General features: G+C 44.2%; 2 protein-coding genes and 3 non-coding genes across 5 annotated transcripts; 2 read left to right on the top strand and 3 right to left on the bottom strand.

Annotated features, from left to right (window-relative positions):
* Positions 1 to 594: 594 nt before the first annotated feature.
* On the bottom strand, positions 595 to 650 carry LOC146698834 (U7 small nuclear RNA). Its single transcript, XR_014923062.1, has one exon. It is a non-coding gene; the product is annotated as a U7 small nuclear RNA (small nuclear RNA).
* Positions 651 to 1160: 510 nt separating this feature from the next.
* Positions 1161 to 1216, bottom strand: LOC146698833 (U7 small nuclear RNA). Its single transcript, XR_014923061.1, has one exon. It is a non-coding gene; the product is annotated as a U7 small nuclear RNA (small nuclear RNA).
* A 1143-nt stretch (positions 1217 to 2359) lies between these two features.
* On the top strand, positions 2360 to 7190 carry LOC146698831 (triosephosphate isomerase B). The gene is made up of 7 exons (XM_085471657.1): positions 2360 to 2564; positions 4265 to 4388; positions 5636 to 5720; positions 5842 to 5974; positions 6114 to 6199; positions 6279 to 6366; positions 6444 to 7190. Exons 1-7 carry the CDS (start codon positions 2456 to 2458, stop codon positions 6560 to 6562), a joined length of 744 nt encoding a protein of 247 aa, XP_085327783.1. The 5' UTR covers positions 2360 to 2455; the 3' UTR covers positions 6563 to 7190.
* On the bottom strand, positions 4846 to 4901 carry LOC146698832 (U7 small nuclear RNA). Its single transcript, XR_014923064.1, has one exon. It is a non-coding gene; the product is annotated as a U7 small nuclear RNA (small nuclear RNA).
* A 6350-nt stretch (positions 7191 to 13540) lies between the features above and the next one.
* Positions 13541 to 14848, top strand: LOC146698830 (uncharacterized). The gene is made up of 2 exons (XM_085472701.1): positions 13541 to 13818; positions 13930 to 14848. The coding sequence occupies exons 1-2, from the start codon at positions 13647 to 13649 to the stop codon at positions 14610 to 14612; spliced, it is 855 nt and encodes a 284-aa protein (XP_085328827.1). The 5' UTR covers positions 13541 to 13646; the 3' UTR covers positions 14613 to 14848.
* Positions 14849 to 15463: the final 615 nt, after the last annotated feature.

Below are 15463 nucleotides of genomic sequence, written 5' to 3'. Positions count from 1 at the left end.
TTTTTTTACTTGGTTATATTTTGTCCCAAAGAAAAGGGACAGGAGTGGAAAGCTGTAAGGAAACAAAATAAATTTAAAATGGTTTAGAGACTATTTCTGTGTCTTGTCTCATTTTTATAACCTTTTATAAGAGTTGTAATTTCATTACTACTGTAATTTTAGTCTCACACTAAAATGTAACTAGAATAGTTGCTTCAGGACCTTGGACCTGATCATTTTCAGAGGAATTCTTTTTGGTTTTTGAAGCCTCTTTAACACTGGCCTACAACATTAAACAGTGACATTAAACAGATCACGTAGTTTTACGAGAGCAGTCAGATAAGAGTTAGGCTCACATTAGCTATAGATTTTATTCCTGCAGGGCTACTGAAGAATACGCATGTTCACTTTAAGTTTTCAGTGAAGCGTGTTATTTTATCGATATTTTTTGCTGGACAACGCTGTTTGAGCGTAAATAAGTAAATAAGTGTAATCCGAAATGAAATTAAAGTGAAAGAGAAACTAGTTATGGGACTCAGTAATAACTCTACAGACAACTTTAAGCTGCTTTTTATGAAAGATCAGATGTCAATTTAGCTTTCTTTAAACACGTAAGAGGGCCTCTCTTTATGAGAAACCTGCTAGACAAATATCAAAGAGCAAAGATTCCTGTCATTGAGTTGAAATCTATTGGTACTAGGACGCCAGGCACAGACACTGTTGTTATGGTGGTATAAAGCGCCAGTGACTTTCACCAATCACGAAGTCTTCTCGAAGTGGGTGGGACTTGTGTCACTATGGCCAATCAAAAGGCGGGTGGTTACTACTCACAGGCACAGATCACTCGTACACAAAGGAGATTTTAAACAGTGACATTAAACAGTCTTAAAAATCACGTAGTTTTACGAGAGAAGTCATATAAGAGTTCAAGAGCTAAGAGGCTCACAATATAGATTTTATTCCACCAGAGCTACCGAAGAACGCATATGTTTACCTTATGTTGCATATTTTTGTGTGTTATTTTATTAATACTATTTGCTGGACAACGCTGCTTGAGCCCGTCTGTATCTTTTAAGTATAACACAAATTGAAGTATGAGAGTAAAATAAGCTCTAGATGAGGTACGAGTTCTTCTACTTAGCCATGAATAGACTTACAGAGCTTCTTTTACACACGTGAGTGAGGGCTTCTCTTTATGAGAAACCTACTAGACAAATATCTAAGAGCAAAGATTCCTGATACGACATCGAGACCTATCGGTACTAGAACACCAGGCACAGACACTGTTGTTACGGTGTGATTCTGTAGGTGCAAAATACGATGTCAGAAATAATGGAAATATTTAAAAATATTAATTTATAATATATTTAAATACATGTACAGCCAATGTATCAACTGAAACCCTTTGAAAGTTATACTTTAAAAGTATAAAAAGGGCATTTTTAGCGCAGTGCATGCCGGATATGCAAATACTTTAAAACTGGCCCGAGTGTTCACCAATCACAACGTTTTTTGAACAAGCCGTCAATGAGTGGGTGGGCGGGATTGGTGTCGTCACAGCCAATCAAATGGTTGACCGTCATGACTGAGTAACAGAAGCGAGATACTTATGATTGGAAAAAATAAGGTACCGTAGGTCTGATCATTTAGAGGATTCAGGTGAAATAAAGGCTAATACTATTCATATCAATGCTGAAATTTGATCGAAACAAGACTACTTAAATGTAATAACTGCCTCTTTCGGATGCTCCCTTTAGATGTCGCTAAAGCGTACCATCTGCATTCATCTCACCGTATTTCGACCACCCACCCTACATCACACTAACCTTGTGCATGTCCTCATTCACTACATCCATGAACTTCCTCTGTTGTTAACGAGTATCTTAAACGAGTAGATAAACAGAAAATCCCTACATGTTTTTTTGCAACTGTTTATTTATATTTTTGTTAGCTGTAGTTGTGTTACATATTGGTAAGGTGCATCGTTTCCCGATATTCCTGCACAGCCCTAAATACATATACTTAAGAAGAGCTAACATTAAAACTATTTAAGGAATAAAAACGAACACACTCTGGAAACTAACTCAGAAAAACATGAAAAAATAAATAAGAAAAAATAACATCTTTTCTTTAATTAGAAGGAGTGAAAATAACACAAGGCTGTCGATTGCTTCACTTCATATCTGTTGTCCTCACTAACGGGTTCATCCAGGGAAAAGCTACTTTTCCCGCACGGCACTTGAACGCAGCATGACATTCTCCTCTTCCTCTTCCTCAAAATGAGGCAGAAACGCGTTTTACGGGCGTACCAGCGTGAACCAATGGCGCTGAGGGGGAGGAGGGGTTAGACCTTCACGCTAATAAATACCCCGAGCTGCTCATTAACGTCCGCTCTCTTACCCCAGACTAGAAGGACCCCCAGTGGACTTTCAGTACCGTTTCACTCTTTGGCTAACGTCCCCCCAAAATCGCAAACATGACCAGAAAATTCTTCGTTGGTGGAAACTGGAAGATGAACGGCGACAAGAAAAGCCTCGGGGAGCTCATCCAGACCATGAACGGAGGCAAGGTGGACTCAAATGTCGGTATGTGGCTTCTTCTGACACCATCACCCTTCTTGAATGGGGTTCAGTATTTTTGGCCACTTGTCTCCATATTTTCAGTTATTTTAAGCCTATCTCTGTGTATTCGTATCACAGCTGAATGATCCTCCGCGGTCAAAATGTCAGTTTCATTCAAAATATAAAAAAATCAATGACAGCGTTGGCGCCGGAGGTTCTGTCTGTTTCAGGCCGTGTTTAATAAAGTCGGGATTAGCGTGAGGTCGTTTTAAACCGAGCTAAATCGTGACCAGCGGCTGGCAGACGTGCCGGAGCTCAGGCGAGGGAAGCTCGGATGGCTTTTTCCATTCATGTCGTGGTGGGTGTGCGTTTGCAGCGGCACGTAGACCATCAGAGCAGATCTGCCTCTGCTGTGGATGTGCGGGGTGCATTCAAGTCAGGCTGGTCGTTAATGGGGTTGCTCTTTCGTCAGCATATTGAGCCGAGTTATTCAGCAGCTTAAGCTTTAAACAGCGCAAAAGTAAAAAAAAAACGGATGCACTCATTTTATTTCAGCTCTTCACTCGTGTGAGTGTGTAGTCAGTTTTTTCCCAACTTGCCCTGAATGCAGCAGAAGACATTGCCCTGTTGCTGTCTGCTTCCTGCAGATGAACCAGACAGAGGCAGCAGCTGCTGTTTCATTAAGACACTGAGCTCTGCTTATATTTCCCTTATTTAAGTGTATGACACTCTGAAGACAGCCTGTGTCTGCTGTCACAGGCCCGTTTATCTCCTCCTGTGTGTTTGTTATGCAACTGCAATGCTGTGTGCACTCACAGGCCTGAGTGGTCAGGACTGAAGTCTGCTCAGACTATCCTTGGACCTTGCTCCCTTTAATGAATCCACCCCATTTTTAGAGCTGAAGTGAAAATGAAGACGAGTTTTTTTTCCCCCGTGCTTTTGCCTCTAAAGTCAGAGTTCACCTGTTTCATCCTCAGACCGACCTGTTGGATATTGGATATATTGGATAAACTCTGGATCTTCTGTTTGACCCTTTGAACTGGGGTGCATGGGTTGTCTCTGACCTCTGCTGAATGCAGCCATGGCAGGTGACCTTTTGGAGGCTGAACTCAGACCTTTACTGCAGGGAGACCTGACTGACCTTTGCCAAACTAATAATAACGGGCAGTGTTTAATATAGACTCCATAACCCCAAAGATATAGTTACAATGTGAATGTCAGTGTCTTAACTTTACTGTACTCTTCTTGACTGCTGCAGACTGTACCTCATATTGAACCAGTGGTTTTTATTTTATTTATTTTTTTAGTTCCCAGTCATTCACTTTGAATTTTGCTCACTGGCCCATTAAGCTCTCAGATTATTGATTTTTAAAGATGGATTCAGTTCAGCCTCTTAGTTGCAGTAGTGCTGTGTGGAAAAAAATGTGTTCTTGTGTTTGGCATGGCTCAGATTAGCTGAACTGTAGACGCGCATATATAAAAACACGTCAAACTAATCACTGAGGATGCTTTGATAGTCTAATTACCACTGTTGCTTTTTTCTGTGCCTTTTCCTCATCACAAAAGGCCCATTAATAGCCACTGCCTCTCTGAGGTACCACAAGGAGGTTTCAAACTCTGCTTGATGGATGTCAGGTGGTCATAAATATTCTAATATTGGGTTTTAAGAGTAACTGGATTAACTAACTGTAACCTAAGTGTTTTTCTTTTTCCTCCTTTAACAGAGGTGGTGTGCGGCGCTCCATCGATCTACTTGGACTTTGTCAGGTCCAAACTGGACTCCAAGTTCGGTGTGGCCGCTCAGAACTGCTACAAAGTTCCCAAGGGTGCCTTCACTGGGGAGATCAGGTATTTAATTCAGGTTATTTTTCCTAATTCCTGATTTCACACTCTCAAAATACAGTTAGGAATCTTACAAGGAGTTCTAGTGTCCCTACCTTAAAATTTAAAGCACTTTAAGCCAACTGTTGCTGTGCTTTGTTGCTATATAAATAAATTAATCCAGGGGTGATTTTAGGGGAATCCCAGAGTGTTGCCAAAGTGACCCCCCCCCCCCACCTCTTTTTCACTCTTAACTGGGTTGATTCATTTAACAGTAGAGCACGTGTCAAGGTGAGGACAATCAAATCAATCTAGAATAATGTTCTGAGAGTTACCTCCTACAAATTAACATCAAAGTTTCTTATCCACACTTCCTACAGGGTTGCTGTCAGACAATATTTTCATTAAGTCTAATATTTGTCCATTCATCAAAACTAACTTTACATCCTACCCCTATCAGTTGTTTTATAGTTAACAAGTACATGGGGGCTTCTCTTTATGAGAAACCTACGAGAGAAATAGCTAAGAGCAAAGAGTCCTGCCTGATGACACAAGCCTCTCAGCACTAGGACACCAGGCACAGACACTGTTGTAACGGTGTGCTCCTGTAGTTCCAAACATGACGTCAGAAATAAACAAAACATATAAAAATAAACTGCTTATGTGTATGAGTGTATACATATGTGTATATACTTATACAGTCAAAATGCCGACTAAAAGCACTTGATGGTTATACTTTGGTTGAATAAGTGCAGTTTTACCAATCACAATGTTTCTTTACAAGGAGTGGGTGGGGCCTAGACTGGTAAAGCCAAACAAGACAGATTGCAGTTTTTCTAATGGGCAGCAGAGGGCGACTCTTCCTGAAGTCTGAGAAAGTGATGCTTCCTTTGGGACCTCAAACATTTTCCTAATGAATTATTGGTCTTGTTCACTAATTTTAAGTCTTATCTCACTTTTGTAAATTATAGCCACATTGACATGGAATTGGATGATGAAACAGGGTGCAGTTTAGGACGGGCCTACTTTGAAATTGACAAGTGACTACAATAGGAGCGTGTGGCCTCTCCCTGATTTCAGAACCACAAAGTCCAAGATGGCTACAGCCAAAAATGCTAAAGTTGAGTCTTCTGAATGTGACATCAAGGTGGCTGTTTCCATCTCTTGTATATACAAACTGTGTCACACTCAGGCAGGGAGGGAGAAAACGTTCATTACAATGGAATTTGTGGAATTCTGATTTATGTTCACTGTGTGATAATCTCGTCTTCCAGCCCTGCGATGATCAAGGACTGCGGTGTGAACTGGGTGATCTTGGGACACTCCGAGAGGCGCCACGTCTTTGGAGAGAATGATGAGGTAACACGGATAGATTTTTTTTTTTTTTTTTTTATTATTATTATTATTATTTCTTTTTAATGGCAGTCATTTAGATTTTTAAAAAACGTTAAATATTCATCATTGTCTCCTTTGTTGTTAGCTGATTGGTCAGAAGACTGCTCATGCTCTGGAGAACGGCCTTGGTGTGATCGCCTGCATCGGCGAGAAGCTGGATGAGAGGGAGGGAGGCATCACTGAGAAGGTCGTCTTTGCTCAGACCAAGGTCATCGCAGGTAAGCAGCTCACAGGTTTTATGCCAACCTGAGTTCAAATGTTGTAACAGACATTCTTGTACATGCTTGTGCAAGCAAGAGTGTGGTGGATATCCGAACTCTTGTGAAATATAAATCTTATCACACGTCTCTTTCACAGACAATGTAAAGGACTGGAGCAAGGTCGTGCTCGCCTACGAGCCTGTGTGGGCCATTGGCACTGGGAAAACCGCCTCCCCACAGCAGGTAAATATTAGAAATCACTGAATATTTAACTTGCTGTGCTTACAGCCTGCAACACAATGTCACCTGTGTAATATCTCAGGCACAGGAAGTTCATGAGAAACTGAGGCAGTGGCTGAAGACCAACGTCTCTGAGGCCGTTGCCAACTCTGTGAGGATCATCTACGGAGGTCAGTGCTGTGCTGGGTAGCTGTTTTCCTTTGAGTCCCACATCGATCTCTTCTCAAGCGTCATTTCTTCTCCTCAGGTTCTGTCACCGGTGCTACCTGCAAAGAACTTGCCTCCCAGAAGGATGTTGATGGTTTCCTCGTAGGCGGAGCCTCCCTGAAGCCAGAGTTCATCGACATCATCAACGCTAAGGCATAAAATGCGGGCAGTTGCAATGCGACTGGATTAGAGTCCAACTCCAGACGGTCCAGTTCTTCATCCCTCGTTCTCAGCACTTAGTCCTTTTCCCCTTTTTTTTTTTTTTTTTTTTTTCATTCAAAGCATTTGTGATGATGTCATTCCCTCATTTTCCTCTTTTTGGGGGGGCGGGGGGTTGTATTCTGTCACAAAGAAAAGGGACAGGCTGACACACACTGTACTGCACTGATAACAGTCAAGTCCACTGAGAACAGTCTGTGCAAACTAGAAGCAACTCAGTGCTCAAGCTGTAAAGGCTGATGATTACACCTTGAGGTGGACGGGCAGTCCACACTTTAAGTAAAAGTTCATGAACTTTTTTTCTGTGTAAAACTGTGTGACAGCTCATGTCGATCAATTCTGTCTTTTTACTGGCGTCTCTTGTGTAATTATGATTGGGGGTTTTTTTTGTTTTTGTTTTGTTTTTTTCTGTGGCTTTTACCTCCCTCTAGTTGTGCGTGACCCATTCTCTCATTGGTTGTCCTGCCAAAAGTAAAGTGTCAGTTATGTTCATCACATTGTGTGTCACAGCTGATGGGAATAAGGGTAGGAAAGCTGTAAGGAAACATAATAAATGGTTTAGAGACTCTTCCAGTGCCTCGTCTCTTTCATCACATGCACTTGAGGCTGCTGTGTGTCCATATACACAGTGGTAATCCCAGTGGTATTCTCAAAATGGAGAGGGAGTATCATGTTACAGGAGTGAGGTCCTGTTAGCACAATGCCATGCAGAGAAGAAGTGCAGTGCTATTTTTAATCCCAGCGCTGAGCTAAAACAGACATGGCAGTGAAAGGTTTATGAATCGGGGAAATTAAAGCCAGTTACAAGTTTGTGTAGAGAAATTATTGTTTTTAGACTGTTTACAATTAATAAAAGCAAAAGCACATGGACCACTTCAGTCATGACAACTTGTTTACTGTAAGAAGGCTTCAATAAAACCACTAATCGCTCTCAGGAGGCCTTCATGAGGTCATTTTTGGTCCCAGTTTTTATGCTACTCTAAAATACTCAACACTTATACTCTGTGCAAGACTCGATACATATGTGGCCAGGGCAGATCTCCCCTGAGACATACAGAAGTCCTGTTGTAAATGGTCAGTTAGGTCTATAAATTTCTGAACATTTTATTTATATATATATATATATAGATAGATATCTAGATAGATATATCTAGCAGCTGGATAGCGTAGTGGTTAGACTACACACCTTTGGAACAGAGGATTGCAAGTTCGATTCCTGCCTGGGGCGTCTGTATCCAGTAAGGGTCCTAAGGCTAGACCCCCTATGCTAAGCAAGCAGACATGAGCGAGACAGATAAATATGAAGGCATGCCGGCTCGGACGTCGCCCGGATCAACAAGGTCCGCGTCAGGTGTTGAGGAACCAGGGCACCCTGACGAAAAGTGGGCTACTGGAACAAGAAGGCATCGGTGGGCAAGAGACGAAAACAGGGCGTTGTTGGAATGCTACTACGCAAGTAACCCCGGCGGAAGGGGCTACATGAATAGGATGAGGGACCTATGGATTCTTCGATACCCAACATCCACAATGACGGCGAAACAATTAGTAGCTCAGTGTTCCAACATTCGAAAGAAGGGACTGCTCTCACAGCTAGAGATTGACGAGGTACAACACAAATGCTACGGCAAGGAGGAGTCAGGACGCCAGGTCAGGGGGGCGATATCACAAGTGCGATAGGAGAAGGATCGTTGAGTGCGAGAGGAACTGACCTGAAAAATAGGATCATGGCCAAGCTTGAAGGTCTGCTAGATGATGTTAATGCAGCACTACAACCACGATTACCGACACTAACAAGCTGATCTACAATACGGCAGCAGTGATCAGTGAGATGCTTGGCTACAAGTTGAACAGCCACAAGGGGCAGTACCCTCCATGGAGAAGGAGGCTAGAGGGCAAGATCAAAGTAGCACGGAGGGAGGTTAGCCAACTAACAGAGTTGCAGAAAGGTGCGACAAATAAGGTGCCTAAGAAATACAGCAAGCTGTCCATACCTGAGGCCTTGGAAACTGCCAAGCAAAGACTCACAGCTTTGGCCAGCCGCTTGAGGAGGTACACCAGAGAGATAGAAGGCAGGAGAATAAACCAGCTGTTCTCCACAGAACCAGCAAAGGTGTACTCTCAGTGGCAAGGGAACAATAAGAGAACAGCACCAAGGCTGGAGACGGAGCAATACTGGAAGAGCATATGGGAGAAGGATGCAACCCATAACGGCAATGCTCAGTGGCTAGAGGATCTGAGGGCAGACCACAGCGACCTCCCTGAACAGGGTCCAGTAACCATCACAGTGGCAGATATCCAAGAAAGGGTCTCCAGTATGAAGAGTTGGACAGCACCAGGGCCCGACATGGTTCACGCCTACTGGCTGAAGAAGCTGACTGCACTCCACGAGCGTCTGGCAGCACAAATGAACCAGCTGCTAGTTAACGAGAGACACCCGGAATGGCTAACTGAAGGCCGGACGGTCCTGATCCCCAAGAAGGGACCGGTCCCCTCCAACTACCGACCAATAACCTGCCTCAGTACTACATGGAAGCTCCTGTCAGGCATCATATCGGCTAAGATGAACAGGCACATGGGTCAATACATGAGCGGGACACAGAAAGGAATTGGCAAGAATACCAGAGGCGCATAACACCAGCTACTGGTAGACAGAACAGTCAGCCGAGACTGCAAGACCAGACTGACCAACCTGTGCACTGCCTGGATTGATTACAAGAAGGCCTATGACTCAATGCCCCACAGCTGGATACTGGAATGCCTAGAATTGTACAAGATCAATGGGACCCTAAGAGCCTTCATCAGGAACTCAATGGGGATGTGGCGTACAACACTAGAGGCCAACTCCAAGCCCATAGCACAAGTCACCATCAAGTGCGGGATCTACCAAGGAGATGCTCTGTCCCCACTGCTGTTCTGCATAGGCCTGAACCCCCTCAGTGAGATCATTAACAAGACTGGCTACGGATACCGACTACGGAACGGAGCAGTTGTCAGCCACCTCCTGTACATGGATGACATCAAGCTGTATGCCAAGAGTGAACGAGACATCGATTCACTGATCCACACTACCAGGCTATACAGCAATGACATTGGAATGTCGTTCGGACTGGAGAAGTGTAGTCGGATGGTAACAAAGAGAGGGAAGGTAGTCAGAACTGAGGGGATTGAACTACCAGAAGGCAACATTGCAGACATAGAGGACAGTTACAAGTACTTGGGGATCCCGCAGGCGAATGGGAACCATGAAGAGGCCACTAGAAAAGCTGCAACCACCAAGTACCTGCAGAGGGTCAGGCAAGTCCTGAGGAGTCAGCTGAATGGTAAGAACAAGATCTGGGCCATCAACACGTACGCCCTGCCCGTGATCAGGTACCCTGCTGGGGTAATAGGCTGGCCAAAGGAGGAGATAGAAGCCACTGACATAAAGACAAGAAAGCTCCTTACCATGCATGGAGGGTTTCACCCCAAGTCCAGCACCCTGAGGCTGTACGCTAAGCGGAAGGAAGGGGGCCGGGGACTGGTGAGTGTCAGCACCACAGTCCAGGATGAGACAACGAACATCCAAGAATACATTGGGAAGATGGCCCCAACTGACCGAGTGCTCAGTGAATACCTCAGGCAGCAAAAACCCAAGAAAGAGGAGGGAGACGAGGAACCATCATGGAAGGACAGGCCCCTGCACGGTATGTACCACCGGCAGATAGAGGAGGTGGCTGATATCCAGAAATCCTACCAGTGGCTGGACAAAGCTGGACTGAAAGACAGCACAGAGGCACTAATCATGGCAGCACAAGAACAAGCTCTGAGCACAAGATCCATAGAGGCTGGGGTCTATCACACCAGGCAAGACCCCAGGTGCAGGCTGTGTAAAGATGCCCCAGAGACAATCCAGCACATAACAGCAGGGTGCAAGATGCTAGCAGGCAAGGCATACATGGAACGCCATAACCAAGTGGCCGGCATAGTGTACAGGAACATCTGTGCGGAGTATAACCTGGAAGTCCCGAGGTCAAAATGGGAGATGCCCCCAAGGGTGGTGGAGAATGACCGAGCTAAGATCCTGTGGGACTTCCAGATACAGACGGACAAAATGGTGGTGGCTAACCAACCGGACATAGTGGTGGTAGACAAACAGAAGAAGACGGCCGTAGTGATCGATGTAGCGGTTCCGAATGACAGCAATATCAGGAAGAAGGAACACGAGAAGCTGGAGAAATACCAAGGGCTCAGAGAAGAGCTCGAGAGGATGTGGAGGGTGAAGGTAACGGTGGTCCCCGTGGTAATCGGAGCACTAGGTGCGGTGACTCCCAAGCTAGGCGAGTGGCTCCAGCAGATCCCGGGAATAACATCGGAGATCTCTGTCCAGAAGAGCGCAGTCCTGGGAACAGCTAAGATACTGCGCAGGACCCTCAAGCTCCCAGGCCTCTGGTAGAGGACCCGAGCTTGAAGGATAAACCGCCCGCAGGGGCGTGCTGGGTGTTTTTTTTTATATATATATACATACAAAGTACTTCTGTCTCTGATTATAAAAGGGTGGTGTACAATCAACATGTGATTGCTTTCAACACAATCATAGGTCTCTTATCCTATTCAGTAAGAACAAGTTCTGGGCTATCAAAACCTACGCCCTCCCCATGATCAGGTACCCTGCTGGGATAATAAGTTGGCCAAAGGAGGAGATGGAAGCCACTGACATCGAGACCAGGAAGACCACCTTACCATGCATGGAGGGTTTCACCCCAAGTCCAGCATTCTGAGGCTGTATGCTAAGCAGAAGGAAGGCGGCTGGGGGAGTGTCAGTACCACAGTCCAGGATGAGACAAAAAACATCCATGAATACATCAGGAAGACAGCCCCAACTGACCATGTGCTCAGTGAATGCCTCAGGCAGCAGAAACCCAATAAATAGGAGGAACCATCATGGAAGGATAAGTAAGCTCCTGCACGGTATGTACCACCGGCAGATAGAGGAAGTGGCTGACATCCAGGTCCTACCAGTGGTTGGACAAAGTAGATGTGTGATTGTCAACAATCAAGAGATGCCCTCATGAAAGGAAATGCAAAAGGTTTACAAGAAGGTGAAAAACACTTGTTACACTCAAGAACAAGAAGGTCAGATTTGACTTTAAAAGAGCCTGCACAAGCCTGAAAAATGCATAGATGAAACCAGCTTTTGGCAGAACGATGTGAAGAAAAAAGTATGGATAAAGCAAAGAAATAGGTCATCAAGCATACCGAAAGGAATGGCTGCCAGTGGAACCAGGCCACTGATTTTTATTGATGATTTCTTAGGGCGAGAGGCAGGGTACACCCTGGACAGGCCACTAGTCTGTCGCAGGGCTAACACATAGACTATTCACACCTATGGGCAATTTAGTGTATCCAGTTAACCAAACCCCACTAACTGCATGTCTTTGGACTGTGGGAGGAAGCTGGAGTACCTGCAGAGAACCTACACAGACACGGGCACAACACACAGAAAGACCCTGGCCTGATGGTGCAATTGAAGTCAGGACATTCTTGCTGTGAGGCAACAGTGCTAACCACTGTGCCACCATGCTGCCCTTATAATAACTATAATTTCCACAATTTCTCCTTTAATCCTGGGACTCCTTTCCCTCCTGCCTCCTCTCTTTGTTGTGGTTGCTGTTTTGTTGACATGTATGTACCCAAGCTCTTTACACTTCTTCCCTCACAAGCTTTTCCCAGAGTTGGGGCAATGAGTTCAGGGGTTTGTTGACATATGGGTCCTTATATGGAGGCAATGATTGTTATTTCCTAACTGAAAACTTCAAAAACTGAGTTGAAAAAGTTGCTGGAATGAACAGGAGAAATCAACTGAACAGGCTTACAGCTGATATCCTGCTGTGAGCAATATCGGGGCCAGGCCTGAACAGGAAGGGCTTTGAAGCTGGGATGATGAAGTGAATGTATGTGAGAGTGTGTGTGTGTTTTGTCAGCAGACAAGAATAAACAGCCAAGAAAAAACCCCATACAGGATCATATACAATATTTTAAATAGAACTTGTCTGAAAAAATGAAGTAGGCTAAAAATACATAAATCTAAAAAGCTACACGGCATACCCTGATATAACAGCTGAGAAACAAACTCACTGATATCTGTCAGTCTCTAAAGGGTTATAAAACCTTTTATAAGACTTATCTACAAATTAAGAAAACCTGGAACAGCAGTGAAGCTTCCCAGGAGTGATCAATCTATCAAAATTACTCCAAGAGTACATCAATGACTCATCCAGGAGGTCACAAAAGAACCCAGAACATCTAAAGAACTGCAGGCTTCACTTGCCTCAGTCAAAGGATCAGAGTTCATGATTTAACAACAAGAAAGAGGCTGGGCAAAAATGGCGCACATGGGAGAGCGCTAACCAAAAAGATCACACATTTGCCAAAAAAACATCTTGATGATCTCCAAGACTTTTGGGAAACTGTTCTGTGGACTGATGAGACAAAAGCTGAGCTTTGTAGAGGGTTTGAGTGCTGTTACATCTGACATAAAATTAAAACAGCATTTCATAAAAAGAACATCACACCGACACTCAAACATGATGGTTTTAGTGGGGCTGCTTTGCTGCTTCGGGACCTGGATGATTTGCTGTAATTGAGGGAACCGTGAATTCTGCTCTCTACCAGAATATCAGGCTTTCTTTTCTGTGCTGAAGTTCAAGCACACTGGTGTTCTGAAGAAGGACATATTTTTTATTAGCATTGATATTAAAAAATGTAAGTGTCACAAATATTCAAAAAAGAGGAAAATTCTTTTTAACAGCACTGTTTATAATATTTAAATAGAACAGAAATCATAGTAAAGAATATTTTTTTATTTTATCATCAAGGCGTAACGTTTATTCTTGTCCTCCACGCCAGAAGGTGGCGCTGTTTTCTCGTGTTGCACATTTCTCACCTCACTAGTTTCATGTCCGTGTTTACAATCCAAGCGTGACGTTCACGGACCCGCACAAATACGTGTTCAGGAGCCACCGAGAGCTGGCAGCCTCCCGTCTAAATGTCCAGGATGCATTCACTGAAAGCTTTTCTGAGCGAGAGGCTGATGGTGGCCGCGGAGGAGATATTTGGAGCGGTTGAAAAGACAATAGCCGAATACAAAGAGGAGCTCTGTCGTTCAAAAGATCTGGAAATCAGCCGTCTCAGATTGGAGCTGAAGCTTCTCAAGGCAGGTAGGTTTGAATTAAACCCGCTTTATAGCCAAACCCGTGCAGCTTTTCCTTATAATGTCTGTATATTGAGTTAAAAATGAATAACTCCGGCGTCTTTTGTCTTTTGCTCAGAGCCTCCATCAGACAAATGTCTTGCAGCCCAGCTGCTGCAGCAAACCTATCACCGCCACCGTCCTTCTCCTCCTCCTCCTCTTCAGTCAGACCCTGCAGTGGATGCTTCTGAGCCTGAGGCCGAGCCTGAGCAGTGCGAGGAAGAGGAGGAGGATGGAGGCAGCAGCCTGGGGCAGATGGATGAGGAGCATCCAGAGACTTCAGAGGTCAAAAAGGAGGAGCAGCAGAAGAGCCACAGGGACTTCTGGATGGGTCACGATGCTGACCAGCTCGAAGCCCTCGAGTCAGACATCAAAGACTTCATCTCCTCTCCTTCCAGTCTGAAAGCCAGTCTGCAGGACCAAGCCTTACATTTCCACCATTACCACCATCACCACCACCTCCACGGCAACGAGGAGGGCAAAGACAAACCCTACAGCTGCTCCGTCTGTGAAAAACGCTTCAGTAACTGCTCCCACCTGGCAGCTCACATCAGGACTCACACGGGAGAGAGGCCGTACAGGTGTGAAATATGCAGCAAGACCTTCATCACGACGAGCGCTCTGAACAGACACCAGACGATCCACACCGAGGGGAAACGCTTTGTGTGTAACTGCTGTGGCAAATCCTTCAAATGGATGGAGTCTCTCGGCAGACACGTTAGAAGTGTGCACAAGAGGGAGAATGTGGTTCAGGATCCATGAATGTGTAAAATTATAATCACGTAGTATTTACCTCTAAAGAAAAACACACGATGAGCTCGAACAGGGAATGTAAAGTGTGAAATGTTAGTTGTGGATTATGTTGGCAAATGTGCATGGATTTCATTATGCCTTGTGTGCATAAACTGTAGCAGCAGTAGATGATGTGAAAATAAACTTTTATAAACTGCTTATAACCTTAGATCGATCCTTTCAGAATAAAATATTGATTAAAAACCTGTTTTGTTTTTATGTCTTGTGTTCTCTGCTTTCCACGGTCAGTTCACGTGAAGGTCTGGCTCAAAACAGGACTTTGGGGGACAATTAGTCCACATGTGTGTTACCTTAACTAAAATAATTTTTACTTTAAAATGCTTAAAATACTTTTACCACAGTTCTTCTGAAACTCCTAAAGGGGAAATGCCCAAAACCTGTTTTCTATATGGGAAAAATCCTGACATATTCTTCCTTTTAGCTGAATGGGATGTGTGAGTCTTTTTGCTGCAGGAATATAAAAAGCAGAAGGAAAAAAGTTACACTTCACTCCACTAGGTGGAGCTTTTCCTTCATAGTTTCCCATCAATCTTAAGTATTTGGCAGGGTTCATATCGCCTCCTGTCCAATATACTCCATGTGGATTTATTTTCTGTGAGCTGGTGAACTCGCATATTAAAAATATGAAGGTAGTCTAGTCACCACATAATATAGGCCTCTGCACCATAAATGCATGCACAAGAAGCAGTGCTGAGGAAACTCTTCTGATTTTTAAACTACAAATACCAAAAGTATTTGTTGTAAAGAATGAGCCATAATTATACATTATTGAATTCATGTATTCACTGAGTTATTTTAGG

Source organism: Copadichromis virginalis, linkage group LG11 (assembly GCF_057382275.1).
Source record: "Copadichromis virginalis isolate Kocher_CV1m ecotype Utaka linkage group LG11, C_Virginalis_male_GT1.1, whole genome shotgun sequence".
Taxonomy (NCBI): Eukaryota; Metazoa; Chordata; class Actinopteri; order Cichliformes; family Cichlidae; genus Copadichromis; species Copadichromis virginalis.
Note: the sequence above shows the minus strand (reverse complement) of the source record. Positions and strands in the feature narration are given on the sequence as shown.

Coding starts and splice junctions, on each gene's coding strand:
- LOC146698831 (XM_085471657.1), top strand. CDS start 2,456: ATGACCAGAAAATTCTTCGTTGGTGGAAACTGGAAGATGAACGGCGAC. Junction 5,975..6,113: donor TCAGACCAAGGTCATCGCAG/GTAAGCAGCTCA, acceptor TCTCTTTCACAG/ACAATGTAAAGGACTGGAGC. Junction 6,200..6,278: donor AAACCGCCTCCCCACAGCAG/GTAAATATTAGA, acceptor GTAATATCTCAG/GCACAGGAAGTTCATGAGAA.
- LOC146698830 (XM_085472701.1), top strand. CDS start 13,647: ATGTCCAGGATGCATTCACTGAAAGCTTTTCTGAGCGAGAGGCTGATG. Junction 13,819..13,929: donor GCTGAAGCTTCTCAAGGCAG/GTAGGTTTGAAT, acceptor TCTTTTGCTCAG/AGCCTCCATCAGACAAATGT.